Consider the following 13,974-nt stretch of genomic DNA (forward strand, 5'->3'; position numbering starts at 1 on the left):
ATAAATTGAAATCCTAACTGAAAAAGGAAAAACAAACAAAAGTTGGGTGAATATACATAATAAGATTACTTTAATCTTATGAAAAGTTTAAAGTTCAATATTCCCGCACCAATATTGACATACAAGCATAACTAAAGTTCTTTACTGTATTCTACACGGTACTGTCCTAACTTTAATTTTTAGTATTATCACATCATGGTAGTCGAGGAAATGTTGAAATACCTTTTGGAATCTTCTCGGTCTCTCAAAAGGTAGAATGCCACAGCGAAACTACCAGTTGGTCCCTTTAAAGAAAACTCCTAAAACTCTAGATGACCTATGTGAATATACCACGAACTTCAGGGTTTTTCCAACAACCTTCCCAAACGATGTCCATTGTAAATATCGTGGAATTTGATAGTTCTTTGCCTGGAAATTTGTTTGTTTATGGAGTTAACATATAATATTCGACATAAATAAATGCCAATGGCGTCTCTATCACTTCTATTTTATCTATATAATTAATACATTAAACTTAAACTTCATATTTTCCCAATATCCAACATAAAAAATAAATACAACTTGAATTTTACACAAATACACTATTAGCACATAAAATATCCATAGGAAAACCGAACTCGAGGGTGGTACATTCATTTTTTCTTGTTTTGATGCAACGATATATTTATACTAAATTATTTCAAACTCGTCATCCACACAATTTAAATTTAAAATTTCTCATTTACAAGTAAAAAAAGTACTAGTAGACCGTAATATACTTGGTTACATCTATTTACTAGTAAAAAATTACCGCTTAGAAAATAAGGAAAAATATTTCGCACATAATGGTCTCGCGTGTTATGTTACCAGTTTAAGTAAATTCATACGTAAATAACCATAAATGTTGTCCAAACGATAATCAAATACTATACCATATCAGAAAACGCACTACACCGGAAAATAAGTCACATTCTCAAAATGTAATTCCGCACATTGTAAAAGAAATCATGTATACTAACTTCCTTAACGACAAAGTATCATCTCACCATCACTGCATCACAAATCCATCGACAAGGGCCGTGTTCATCTAGTCCCCATCAGTCTCTTTTGTCATTTCTCAGGCCACCAAACTTAATTTATTTTAAATATTATTTAGTTTTGTTATACATAAGAACAATTAAATTGTTAAATACAAAAATAAATATATGAAAAATTAGGGTAAAGTTCATAGCAATTTCGTAGCGGGACCGGGCTTCCATGCACAATCCTCCCGCGATACCTTCGTCGCAACGCTTTGTAAATTATCCATAATACCCCTACCATCACTCAAAATCACTTCTCCTACCTAAACGCTCTCTGTTCAGGCACCACTTATTACATACGAACAATGGCACTTTCGAAATTATGAGGCATTAAATACCCCTGTTAGTTTTCTCGGACGCGGTATTACGTGGAATTTAAACGCGGGTTGGTAGACTCGGTAAATATATATAAACTGTGTCTCTCTCTCTTGTCTCTCATTAGTCTCTCACCTTTCTTCTTTAGTCTCTGCTGAAAGAAAAAAAATCTAGAGAGAGAAAGGTGGTCCACATCTGATAACAGAACACCAAAATCTCCATTCCGAATTCGATAATCTGTCCGATTCCTCGGTTTTTCTTTTGGGTTTCTGGAAAAAAGTTTTGGGTTCCTGAAAAAAGCTAGATTTTTTGGTTTTTGTTCACTCTCTCTGTCTCTCTGTTTCTCTCTCTAGAGTTGCGGTGAATGCTGGTGGCGGATATGGAGACGCTGTCGATGGATAGTCTGCCACTGGGGTTCAGATTTCGGCCGACGGACGAGGAGTTGATCGATTATTATTTGAGGTCGAAAATCAATGGCAATCATGGACAAGTGGCTGTTATTCGTGAGATTGATGTTTGCAAATGGGAGCCCTGGGATTTGCCTGGTATTAAATTTTCTTTCTTTTCACATTTTTCTGATAATCTTTTAGCTTTCCATTAGTGTGTTATTTAGTTGTTAAATTCACTATTTAGTTTCCATTTCGTTGTAATTAAGCTGGGATTTTGTTGGATTATTGAAACTTTGGGAAAGTTATGAACTTTTTGTAGCAGCAAGTTCTTGATTTTCTCACCAGTTATCTAACTTGAGGGTCTTCAATTTTTGGGTTTTGTTTCTGCTCAATGTTTAAGCTTATTTATGCTGCAGATTTATCAGTGACTTTTTAACAATATGTACTCTTTCTGTTGGGGTTTTTTGATAGAATGTGGTAAAAAAATGCTTAAACTTTCTTATGATTATCGGCTTGTCGTAAAAACAATCCATGAATGTCTTATTGAGTTGTAATTAGGCAGGGAATTTGATGAATTGTTGTTAACTTAGGGAAAATTATCAACTTTTGGTGGCAACAACTTGTTTTTCTCACCAATTACATATTTTTGGGGTTTTCAGTTTTGTAGATTTTTGCTCAATGTTATGTTTATGCTGTGCTGCAGATTTATCAGTGATACAGACAACCGATCCGGAGTGGTTCTTCTTCTGTCCACAGGACAGAAAGTACCCAAATGGGCAGAGGTTGAACAGGGCTACAATTAAAGGGTATTGGAAGGCCACTGGAAAAGATCGTCAAATCAAGTCGGACAAAATCTTGATTGGAATGAAAAAGACATTGGTCTTCCATACCGGGCGTGCTCCCAATGGTAAGAGGACGAATTGGGTTATGCACGAGTATCGTACGACACAGAAGGAGCTTGATGGCACAAATCCTGGCCAGGTCGGTTTTCTCTTCAACTTTTATTTTGCTTCTTACTTCCTAGTTGTCTGATTACTTAGTTTATGATATTTAATTGATTCTATGAGCACATTTGGACACCAAAGTCTTGAAAATTCGTGGTTTGTGCAATCGGTTTAAGTGTGTGATTTGTATAATTTAGTCAAATTCTATTACTTAGTGGAGTTTTAGTTTTAGTGAAATATCGTATAACCGGTTTGAGTAAAATGGATGGATTGGATGTCTTATCTTAACTGATAGAAAAAATGATGTTCATTTCTTGGTAATTAGGAAAGGGATTTTTTTTCTTCGTATGTATGACCTAGTTACCGAGTGTTATTGAGAAAGTGATAAATCTCAATCTTCAATAGAGTCTCTTTGCATGGAAATAAGTTATGTTTTTCAATTCAAGTTATTTAATTGGTCTGCGTGTGCGTTTGTATATTGCATTTTCGTAGGTCTCCGAAACACATATGCTCAGATCACTGACTGGCAATATAAAATGACTAAACTTTCAATTACTAATCAGATGTTATGTCCATGTTATTATGCAGAGTTCCTTTGTCCTTTGTCGCCTGTTTAAAAAACAAGATGAGACTATCGAAGATTCAAACTTCGATGAAGCGGATCCTACTGTTTCATCCTCCACCGCTGCCCTATCTTCTCCTCAAGACGTACAGTCTGATCATGCACCGCTTCCAACATCACCATCTCTTGAAAGGCAAGATGAAAGGCCTCTTACCAAAGTCGAATGCACCTCTGCTGATAATTGTAATGCGATGGGATCAGACACTCTACCACCTCTACCACCTATTGAGTTCCCTAGCAACAACTGTAGTGGTTATGATGCAGAAGATCAACTGAATATGCCGCTGGGGGAATTAAACATGTTTTATGATCGCCCACAAGAGCCACTTTTTTCTCCATTGCACTCGCAGATGCACGCAGAGCTCGGTTACTATGGCAGGAATGACTTTAGCCCCCCTGATGACCAAGACACATATGTATCTGAGTTCTTGAGCTCAATTTTCAACAGTTCAGGGGAGCAGATTGATGTCGATGGAAGAGCAGCGGAATTACCGGTGAGTAGAAGATTTCATGTTACATTTTAACTTCAAGTAAAAATCGTATTCTTAAGGCTTGCCTCCCAACTTGCAGTTGTACATATCTGCAGCATTCTGTGTCATGTTCTTTTAAATATGTGTCTCTAGAAAATTAAAGTTTCGCTGATCTCATTTCATACAGTTCGAGCCAGAGCTTCAAAATCCTGTTCAGCCTGAGGGGAATATTGACAGAAATGGTCCATCACCGTTGATGTCAATTCCAGAAAATTATGGTAAGTCTTTTTTAGTATTAACATGGATGAGTGTAAGAGATATGTGGATGGTGTTCTAGATGAATGTTATTAACGGAATGCTTCTCCATTTGGTTTTTGCTGCAGGCCAATCCTCAAGGTCTGAGGTAACAAGCAATCATTTGAATGCAATGATCAATTGCGATGCTGCTCATTTGAATGCAATTATCAGTCGCGATGCTGGAACTGAAATCAGGCTTAGGCCTCGCCAAACACAAAATCCGACTAGCGCAGAGAGCTTTGTGACACAAGGTGATGCGAATAGAAGATTACTGATTTTGACTAAATTTCTGCAACTCCAATGCAGCAGTAGACCAGAAGACAGAGAAATAAAACCAATAGCCATGGAGGTGAGAAGTTTGTGAAGCACAAATAACGTCAAAATTTGATGACATATGTTCGGGGGTTGGTAATGAGTTTAACGCTGTTTGCAGGAGATAACCAATAACAAAAAGAAACCTATCGGTGCTGTTGCTACTGATGTTATTAGTGCTGACATTGATCGACCAGAAAAAGGAACCGTGCCCACAAGACCAAACTTGACTACGGAGGGCAGAATTGTTACCGGCAAAAGGGTGCCTTCTCTGTTCTTTAAGGCCTCTCCCGCCGGTCGATCTATGTGGTCCTTTGCCCTTCTCTTTAGGGTAGTTGTGGTTGCATGCTGGTTCATAATCTTGCTAGCTTATGGGGATTTCATTAGTTTTGAAGCCGTCGGAAGACCCTTCGCGGCCTAGCATGCTGCCTAAACCCCACTTTTTAGGGGCTTGTTTAAATTTTGTGAGGCTAAGCACAGGATAGATTTTATAGGTTCAGAGTCCTCGTGTGATTATGTACAGCAGCTAACAATTTTATCAGAAATTGTTCTTTTTTCTGTGAACTTATATCCTTCGTGCAATCGACATATGTAATTCACTGAAAAAAACTAACCTACCTTGAAATGTGACAAATGTGATTGTGATGGTATGTCACATATACGATGCACTGTCAAACCCTTAAACTCCACGTCAATCACGAGGTGTCGTATATTTTAACTTCCTCGTGTGACCATGTACATTTTTAACTTTCACGTACGACCGTTTGTATTTGTTTGGATACCGCCAGCCACAGTGAGACTGTTTTGCAGCTTTGCTACAGTCGCCAAACTTTACAAGTTGATATCTTTTAATTAATGAAAATAATTTGAAAACTTTTAGTTTTAACGAAAATGATAAAATAAAAAATAAATAAAATAGTACCAAAATTAATTTTTTAATATAAAAATATAATTTCTCGTTCAAATAAACAGTAAAATTTCCATATATAAATTGCTGGTTGTGCCTATCCTTCCCTTATAGTCAACCCCTTCTGGTTCTGCAACTGTTGACTTGCATCTCCGCAATTCCGTAAACTAACAGATATGCGTTCTTGTTCGATTGCCAATTTCCTCTTCGTTTTACTACTCTTACTCACTTCTCTTTCTCTTGGTACACCCCATGGCGCTCCTGATCAAACCCACTACGCAAAAGAGCTTCTGAGCGCAGCCCAGCAGGATAAAAACTGGTTAATCTCCATAAGAAGGCAAATCCATGAAAACCCAGAACTCAAATTCCAAGAGCACAACACCAGCGCTCTTCTGCGCAGAGAACTCGATCGGCTCGGCATCCCTTACAACTACCCAATTGCCCAAACCGGAATTGTTGCAGAAATCGGGTCCGGTTCGGGCCCCGTTGTTGCTCTTCGAGCCGACATGGACGCCCTGCCGTTGCAAGTAATATCCGGGAACTTCTCCTTTTTTTGTTTTGATTCTCTGAGGAACTTGTCTTTAATTTATTGTGAATTTTAAGGTTTAGCTTTTGGTTGATTTTGTGGTGGTGGTGGTGATGTGTAGGAGCTTGTGGAGTGGGAGCACAAGAGTAAGGTTGATGGGAAAATGCACGGCTGTGGACATGATGCTCACACCACCATGCTTCTTGGCGCTGCTAAGTTGCTTAGTCAACGAAAAGATAAGCTTAAGGTCAGTTTTACGTCTTAGCAGATGCGGGTTAGCTCAGTTTAATCATTTGACTCAAGTATCCCCTTGCCGTACATTGTTTAGAATATAAAAAGAGGTCAGTTACGTTTTATGTTTTGCAGCAAATTGAATGTGCATTTTGAGGTTCTGAGTTAAAAGTTTCAATTTTTATGTTGAGAGCATAACTTTTTGAACATGGGTTATGCCGATTGGCTAGGGTAGTGTTCTCGTCCCGTTGGACATAAGTTCGAATCCTCTTTCCTGTTAATTAGGGTAGTGTAGAATATATATCTTGTAAAAGTAAATCGGTGAGTTTTTATGTCGTGCAACAAAGTGAATGCGAATTTGAGATTCTGAGTTCAAAGTTTCAATCTTTCTGTTGAGACCATAATTCTCAGCAATGAAAAATTGCAAATTGTGATACAATGAGAAAATTTTGCCTAAAACTTTCTTACATATGGTGGTGTTGAAGGGAACTGTGAGACTTCTTTTTCAACCTGGTGAGGAGGGAGGTGCTGGCGCCTCCAAAATGATAAAAGGAGGTGCTCTTGGTGAAGCTAAAGCGATATTTGGGATGCACGTTGATTATACAATACCCACAGGAACTGTAGCATCGATTGCAGGACCGCTCTTAGCTGCTGTTTCCATGTTTGAAGCCAAAATAGTCGGGATAGGCGGGCATGCTGCAGAACCCCACAATACTGCTGATCCAATACTTGCTGCCTCATTTGCAATTTTGGCGTTGCAACAGCTCATCTCAAGAGAAACTGATCCCCTCCATAGCCAAGTACGTGCCTTTAAAAGAAGAAGAGATTTTTTTTTTATTATTATTTTTTTTCTGGTGATATCGTAGCTTTAGTTTCATCGCAATTTCCATTGTTTGTCAAACTGATCCCTCATTGTTTTATCATTTTGGTAAACTTTAAACGTGTTTTGGGTATGAAAGAACTACGCATATAGAAGGAAAAATAACATAAAAGGTTCCACTGCAGCGTATTGCTAACAGCTAGTTTTCTGCACTGAAGGTCCTATCTGTTACTTATGTTAGAGGTGGGACTGCATCGAATGTAATTCCATCGTATGTTGTATTTGGGGGCACTTTGAGGAGTCTTACAACTGAAGGCTTGTACTTACTCAGGAGGCGATTGAAAGAGGTAAACAACATACATTGTTCTTTAACCTCGTTCCATCGGACAGTTAGACTTAAGTAGAAATAATGCTGGATGTTTCTTTCATCACTCATCAGTAAATAGGTAGACTATCAACTAGCTTGTTTTGAAAGAACAAAGAAATAAACGAGTGAAGCATTCGGTTCATAAATTGGGATTTCTTGCAGGTTATTGAAGGACAGGCAGCCGTGCATAGATGTAACGCATATGTTGACACGAAAGATGAAGAATACCCACCATTGCCTGCTGTTGTCAACGATGAAAGCTTGCATATGCAGGCACAGAGGGTTGGAAAACTTTTGCTTGGTCCCGAGAATGTGAAGTTGTGCGAGAAAGTGATGGCAGGTGAAGACTTTGCCTTCTATCAGCAGTTTATTCCTGGAATCATGCTTAGCATTGGAATTGGAAATGAGGAAGTGGGTTCAGTTCACTCGCCGCACTCGCCTTACTTCTTTCTTGATGAGGATGTGCTTCCGATTGGGGCAGCATTACACGCTGCCTTGGCGGAGAGTTATTTGGACGAGCACCAACATTCTGTACACGCTGAAATTTAAGTGCGATTGGAGAAGCCTTGATGCTTGCATACTGTCATGGAGAAATTTATAAATAACATAAAAGAAATAACTTTTGTGAAATGTGAATTTGCAAATAGTTTGTAACTTGCTTAGTTAAGAATTTCACCTTACATTCGAAGTCCCGGGTTTGAATCTCCTTCCCAATCTTTGAGCCCATATAGATGGATTAATAAACCATTCCTTAGTCCATATAAACTCCCAAAGTATCCCCATAAACAGTTGCCATGGATCCATGATTATAAGTTTGATTTATTTTAAAGATGGTATTTGGTTTAATCAAGTTTGCTGGCTTTTAGGTCTTTTGTTGGTGGTTGTAGAAGGAAGACACTGCATTTGTACACTAATCTACACTAGGAAAGGGGGAGGGTTTGACCCAAGATGTACTGGGTTGGACAGGAGGCCTTATTCATTGGGGCAATTCATAATTGTATATTGGATGTTTTAAAGTTTAAAATACATTATGAAATCTCTCCAAATCTAATAACATTCATATCTTTTAAAATGATTTAAAATCAAATTCTGATTTATTACTCCTGCACTTTTATAGACATTTAAAATTCTAAATAAATTCTCCTAAATTTTTATTTTCTTTAAAATTCTAATTAAATATCGAATTTTAAAACTCTTTCAAAATCTCTATTAAATATACAACTAAAAATAATGATAATGTGCTAATATTTATATGTTTATGGGATCATTAGATCAGGTGAATTTTGTACTAGAAACAACTCAATCCAAAAATAATTGGGTGGTTTTGACATTAAAAAAAAAAAAAAAAAACATAATTGGGTGGTTGATTGCGATTACTTTACTAAGCAAGCCAAGCAATCGTCTAGATTCTTCGAACCGCCCATCATTCATGCATTGGACCGCACTTTTGTGCCTTGATTAAACAGAATGTCTTCCCTAATTGATGCATAGACTTTTTTAGAGGACAAATCATTCTCCCCTACGCAACCTAATATTTCCAACTTTTTATTGATAATGGATAAAAGAAAATCAAAGAGGTCAACCTAAATTGTATTTGGACTGCCTTCTTTTTGGCTGATTAAACTTTAATTAAGGAGCTGCATGAGGCCGTAGACTGGAAAGATTATGTTGTTGGTTGGTGAAATTTGTGTATCTTTGATTTTTTTTAAGGAAAACTAATAAAAATAACTTGAAAATTTTGAGTTTTAACGATAATGACAAAATAAAAGGTAAAGTGAATACCAGAATTAACTTTTTAGTGTAAAAATGTAATTTTTTGTTAAAGTAAATAGTACCGGAAACTTTTCATTAAAATTTCCTTATTTTTAATAGTTGTGAAATCAGTCACCAAACTTTTCCGCTGGGAAGGGACTTCTGTTGCTGTTACTGATGCTGTTGCTGTTGCTGACTCATTCCCACGTGTGACCACCATGCATGCATGGTAAGTTGGGTCTCCTCTTTCTGAATGTTGGTGCGAAAGAAAAGATTGATATCTTCTTTTTCTTCAAAGTTTCTGTATTTAACTTTGGGAAAACAAACCTAACAAGGGAATGGAGAATCAGCAGTTTTCAGCTTTCCTTAATTTCAAAAGCTTGGTTGGCATTTGATTTGATAGAAGTAGATATATGAACCAAAATGGATAAATTATATGCACCAAACTCATATATATATATACACTTAATCTACCGTAAGGCTATAATTATATCCATTTAGTTGCAGTTTGGTAAAGTTGTATGGTGAAATAGGTGTAATGTTTAAGAGCGTTGTGATCTTGTCATCTGATATTAAAAATTTACTCATGTAATTGTATATTATTCATCAATATTATACTTCAAGTCCATGACATATCAACCCTCTTATTTATCACCGTCATTTGATAAGTTGTTAGGTGAAATAGGAGTAATGTTATTTTCAGGCTTCCAAATATTACATGTTCACTCATATGCGTCAACAATCTGTATTTCATATAACAATAGAGTGTCACACTCAAAAGTTTGTCGTGAAATAACCATGCCCGTCACTCTCTTGGTGCATGGAAGTGAGAACTTTTTGAATATTCAGCAAAGAGAAAGAGAGAAAGAAGCGTTTTCAATAACCTGAAGAAACATCGATCAAAAGAAAGAAAAATTGACAAAGATTAAAGAGAGGACTAAGCTTTGTGATATGGAGGAAGCAACCCATGTGAGATCAACTTTACTATAGCTGGCTCGTGTGTGTATATATATATTTTATTTGGAAATAACACGAAAACTTGGAATGCAAAATTTCGCATCCCCACGCTTCATACATCCCAACTCAGTTATGTATGATTCATAAAAATTGGAACTCTCTTTGCTTAATTAGGAGGTTTGTTTAAGAGTTTAAAACACTTCGATTAGTTTAAATCATCGTTTCCTCTATCTGCACGTAGCTTAATTTATTCTTATTTCTTCCTACAGTTAATGGCTAAATTAATTAGGACCACCAAGAAAGTTGGTCATCATGTATGGTCTAACAACAGTAATGAAACATGCAGAACAGCTGATACCCAGAATAGTGTACAAACACTTACTTGTTTAATTTGATCGTCCCAAGTAAGGCATGATCATCGAGTCTTATGTTAGGTCTGGAGGCTTGTCTCTAATCAGAAAGTTAAGCGATTTTTATGTCCAAGCATGTTTAAGTGTCGTCATATGTGAGGTACATGTGTAGGTGTGGAGCAATGTCTCTCATTGAAAATTTAAGTGACCTTGCATATTCTTATAAAAACCACAACTTACTTTAGATTATCAGTGAAGCGGCACATAAATAGACAATCAAACGGTGATAATGAATGATTTATCATGCTATACCAGATTACCTATAACTGTTATGTCATGTGTTAATTTTTTTAAAAATAGTACTGCGTAATTAGTTTGTAATAAAAAATTCTCCTTGTGTGAAATTTACTCAACTCTTTGAATAAGTTGTTTAAGGACCAAGGTATCCAGGTTGTCCAAATGAGACTAAAACGGTTACACATGTACACTTCACCACCTTTGTCATGAAAAATCCACCAGCCGGTGGGTCATGGAATTATTATCCTTTTTTTTCTTCAAGTGGTTATCTTTTCCTCTCATTCTTTTTCTTTCCATCTCCTCTCTATCTATTCACCTCTCCCTGCTGCTCTATAAATCTGCCAAATCTGCTCCACTGGTATCTCCTCTCTCTTTTTCTACCTTCTCTGCCATGGAGATTGGAACAAGAGTTCAAAAAGAAACATTATATTAAGAGCTCCCTTTTGTATAATTTAGTGGCTTTGCATGTGCTGTAGAGTAACACACTCACTTTATATTCTAATATCCCAACTGCAACCGTCCATCCATCATACTCTCCCATCAGCTCACTCCTCTCACCTGCATATAAATTAACACCCTCTTCTCTTCTAGCCTTCTCCCCTTCTTTCTCTCTATCTTCTGCTCTTACATTTTTCTGTCCAATTTCGGGGAACTCAAAGTTCATACTCATAATTCAGTAAGATAACAAATGGGTGAAGAGGCTAAGCAGGTTAGTGGATTGCATTAATGTTTTCTAATTGGCTTGTATGGATCTGCATGAGTTTGTTGTAACTACACTGTTTGGCTTCTTTACGAAAGATGTCATTTCTCGTTTCTGCAAATAACAATTTGATATAAGTTGAAATTAATAAGTTAACAAAAACACAAAACAAATATTTTTACACACACGTAAAACTGTGAAATGTAATGCTTATCAACTCTTTGTCATTGGATAGGAACAAGCTAAGGCAGAGCCTAAGCCAGAGGAGAAGGCCGAGGAGAAAGTAGAGGAAAAGAAAGAAGAAGAGGAGAAAAAGGAAGAGCCAAAGCCTCCTTCTCCCTTCGTGTTGTTTGTAGACTTGCATTGTGTGGGATGCGCAAAGAAGATTGAGAGGTCCATCATGAAAATTAGAGGTACTTCCTCTCATTCTTCCACCTCTCTCTCTCTCTCTCTCTCTCTCTCTCTCTCTCACTTACTAGAGGAACTTCTTTACGACAAAGATAGGACCCTGGCGGTAACTTAAGCCTATTACACAGTCTCACCCCGTTGCAAATTTTTTATTTTTACTCTATGTTTATAGTTGGTATGCATGGTTATTACAATTTGTTTTTTAAAATGCAGGAGTGGAGGGGGTTGTGATAGATATGGCTAAAAATGAAGTGACCATAAAGGGAATAGTGGAGCCTCAGGCAGTGTGCAATAAAATCATGAAGAAAACCAAGAGAAAAGCAAAAGTCTTGTCCCCATTACCAGCTGCTGAGGGTGAACCTATTCCAGAAGTTGTTGCCTCACAGGTCCAACCGAAACCTTATTAATCAAAATTAGTCAAATCACATTGAAAAAAACTAAACTACATTTGTTAAAACAGTGAACTCATAAGGGTGGTTTCTTATTGCTTCAGGTTAGTGGACTTGTAACTGTAGAACTCGAAGTTAACATGCACTGTGAGGCCTGTGCAGAGCAACTCAAGAAAAAGATACTCAAACTCAGAGGTATATATCCTCTCTTTTTTTTTTTTTTTCTCTTTATATTTGAGTTAAACTGAATTATAAACGGTACCCTTTGTATGAATTACAACTAATGTGGGTTAAATTCGGGGTACGACTATCGCACCTTCATGTGACAGTGTTAATCACACTGAAAAATTACTCAAAAAATTACTATGGCGTAGAGTGTAGTTTATAATGTCATAGCACATGGTGCCATTTTCTGAAATGGCAAATAAAAATGGGAAGTGCCAAAATATTACTTCAAATAAGGGAGAGACTTTTCAATGTGATCGGTATACGGGATGATACATCACGTGTCATTATACAAATGATGGGATATGTGTGCTAAAAAGTTAATAATTTAAAAAATAAAATTTTCCACCATTCCTATTAAAACACGTGGTGTACCACTTGTGTTTCCGTCATAATTAAAAATTTCTCCACGTAAGGGTTCATTCTGACCTAAAACTACAAAAATTTGGGTCCTATCTGACGTGGTCCAATAGGCTAGATGCGACTTAAACAAAAAATTGCACAAAGCTCCTTTTCTATGCTTCCAATAATTGGGGCAATCTATCCAGCTCATTTTGTATGTAAAATCCACTAGCTTTCAACATATATATAGTTTTTGGTCGATGGCTTTCAATATATATATGATTGCTTGAGATAAAAGAAATTCTCTTTGCACGGTGTCTTGTCTGTTAAACTAATTGATAAATTAATTACTGCAGGAGTGCAAAGTGCTGTGACTGAACATAGTAGCGGGAAGGTGATGGTGACAGGGACCATAGACGGGGACAAGCTAGTAGAGTATGTGTATAGACGAACCAAGAAGCAAGCCCGAATAGTCCCACAACCCGAGCCCGAACCCGAGAAGAAAGAAGATGAGAAGCCAGCTGCAGAAGAAGCAAAACCCGAAGAGGAGAAGAAAGAAGAAAATGCAGGGAAAAAAGAAGAGGATAAACCGGCAGAAGGGGAGGGAAAGAAAGAAGAGGGCGGAGCTGACGGCGGAGAAAGTAATAATAAGGAGGAGGAGAAAGGTGGCGAGGAGAACAAAGAAGAGGGGAAGAAGGTGGAAGAGATGATGAGTGGCAGTTACGTAAATAGTGGCATGGATGAGGAACAGATGAAAAGAATGATGCAGTACTATTATCAACCTCTTTACGTGATTGAGAGAATCCCACCTCCTCAGCTGTTCAGTGATGAGAATCCCAATGCATGTTGCATTTCATGAACAACTTGATCACGATCAATAATCCTTCAATATTCCATAATAACAGTGTATTAAAATGTTATTATGTTACTTAATTATGTAATATATAAAAGTGCCACCGCTCGTGACCAGAATTTTAGACAAGTTTTGAGTTAATTTGGTGGATATGGTATCAAGTGGAATAAATATAATATATGTTTCCTACAAATTGATAATAAGATATTTAGTTAATCATTTTGTTATCATATTATATAGTTACTTATTCACGTTTTATAAAATGTAAATGAACTATATAAATACATAATAAAATAGGTACACAAGCATATTGTAGGAAGAATAAATTTCTGGTATTTGTAAACGTGCAAGGCGGCACAAAGGGTTATTTAGTTACGTAAAAGTTGGCTTTTTAAGCTATTTTAATTAAAAAATTAAATATGTATGTTTGAAATAATAAC

The 13,974-nt window shown here is 36.9% G+C and overlaps 3 protein-coding genes across 3 annotated transcripts; all 3 read left to right on the top strand.

Annotated features, from left to right (window-relative positions):
- The first annotated feature begins 1,506 nt into the window (after nt 1-1,506).
- LOC137719987 (NAC domain-containing protein 91-like) lies at nt 1,507-4,978 on the top strand. Its single transcript, XM_068458975.1, has 6 exons — nt 1,507-1,921; nt 2,469-2,746; nt 3,298-3,825; nt 3,989-4,079; nt 4,185-4,447; nt 4,532-4,978. Exons 1-6 carry the CDS (start codon nt 1,741-1,743, stop codon nt 4,829-4,831), a joined length of 1,641 nt encoding a protein of 546 aa, XP_068315076.1. The 5' UTR covers nt 1,507-1,740; the 3' UTR covers nt 4,832-4,978.
- Nucleotides 4,979-5,415: 437 nt separating this feature from the next.
- Nucleotides 5,416-7,915, top strand: LOC137719988 (IAA-amino acid hydrolase ILR1-like 5). The gene is made up of 5 exons (XM_068458976.1): nt 5,416-5,844; nt 5,965-6,090; nt 6,560-6,874; nt 7,113-7,241; nt 7,424-7,915. The coding sequence occupies exons 1-5, from the start codon at nt 5,494-5,496 to the stop codon at nt 7,808-7,810; spliced, it is 1,308 nt and encodes a 435-aa protein (XP_068315077.1). The 5' UTR covers nt 5,416-5,493; the 3' UTR covers nt 7,811-7,915.
- Nucleotides 7,916-11,092: 3,177 nt separating this feature from the next.
- LOC137720117 (heavy metal-associated isoprenylated plant protein 9-like) lies at nt 11,093-13,753 on the top strand. Its single transcript, XM_068459128.1, has 5 exons — nt 11,093-11,326; nt 11,553-11,730; nt 11,939-12,111; nt 12,219-12,309; nt 13,038-13,753. Exons 1-5 carry the CDS (start codon nt 11,306-11,308, stop codon nt 13,538-13,540), a joined length of 966 nt encoding a protein of 321 aa, XP_068315229.1. The 5' UTR covers nt 11,093-11,305; the 3' UTR covers nt 13,541-13,753.
- The last annotated feature ends 221 nt before the right edge of the window (nt 13,754-13,974 follow it).

The sequence above is a fragment of the Pyrus communis genome, chromosome 16 (genome assembly GCF_963583255.1).
Source record: "Pyrus communis chromosome 16, drPyrComm1.1, whole genome shotgun sequence".
NCBI classification, from domain to species: domain Eukaryota; kingdom Viridiplantae; phylum Streptophyta; class Magnoliopsida; order Rosales; family Rosaceae; genus Pyrus; species Pyrus communis.

Excerpts from the sequence above, each read along its gene's own strand:
- LOC137720117 (XM_068459128.1), top strand. The coding sequence starts at position 11,306 with ATGGGTGAAGAGGCTAAGCAG. Across the intron at positions 12,112-12,218 it reads CAGAAGTTGTTGCCTCACAG|GTTAGTGGACTTGTAACTGT; the intron begins GTCCAACCGAAA and ends TTATTGCTTCAG. Across the intron at positions 12,310-13,037 it reads AAAGATACTCAAACTCAGAG|GAGTGCAAAGTGCTGTGACT; the intron begins GTATATATCCTC and ends TAATTACTGCAG.
- LOC137719987 (XM_068458975.1), top strand. The coding sequence starts at position 1,741 with ATGCTGGTGGCGGATATGGAGACGCTGTCGATGGATAGTCTGCCACTG. Across the intron at positions 1,922-2,468 it reads GGAGCCCTGGGATTTGCCTG|ATTTATCAGTGATACAGACA; the intron begins GTATTAAATTTT and ends GCTGTGCTGCAG. Across the intron at positions 4,080-4,184 it reads GTCAATTCCAGAAAATTATG|GCCAATCCTCAAGGTCTGAG; the intron begins GTAAGTCTTTTT and ends TTTTTGCTGCAG.
- LOC137719988 (XM_068458976.1), top strand. The coding sequence starts at position 5,494 with ATGCGTTCTTGTTCGATTGCCAATTTCCTCTTCGTTTTACTACTCTTA. Across the intron at positions 6,091-6,559 it reads AACGAAAAGATAAGCTTAAG|GGAACTGTGAGACTTCTTTT; the intron begins GTCAGTTTTACG and ends GTGGTGTTGAAG. Across the intron at positions 7,242-7,423 it reads TCAGGAGGCGATTGAAAGAG|GTTATTGAAGGACAGGCAGC; the intron begins GTAAACAACATA and ends GATTTCTTGCAG.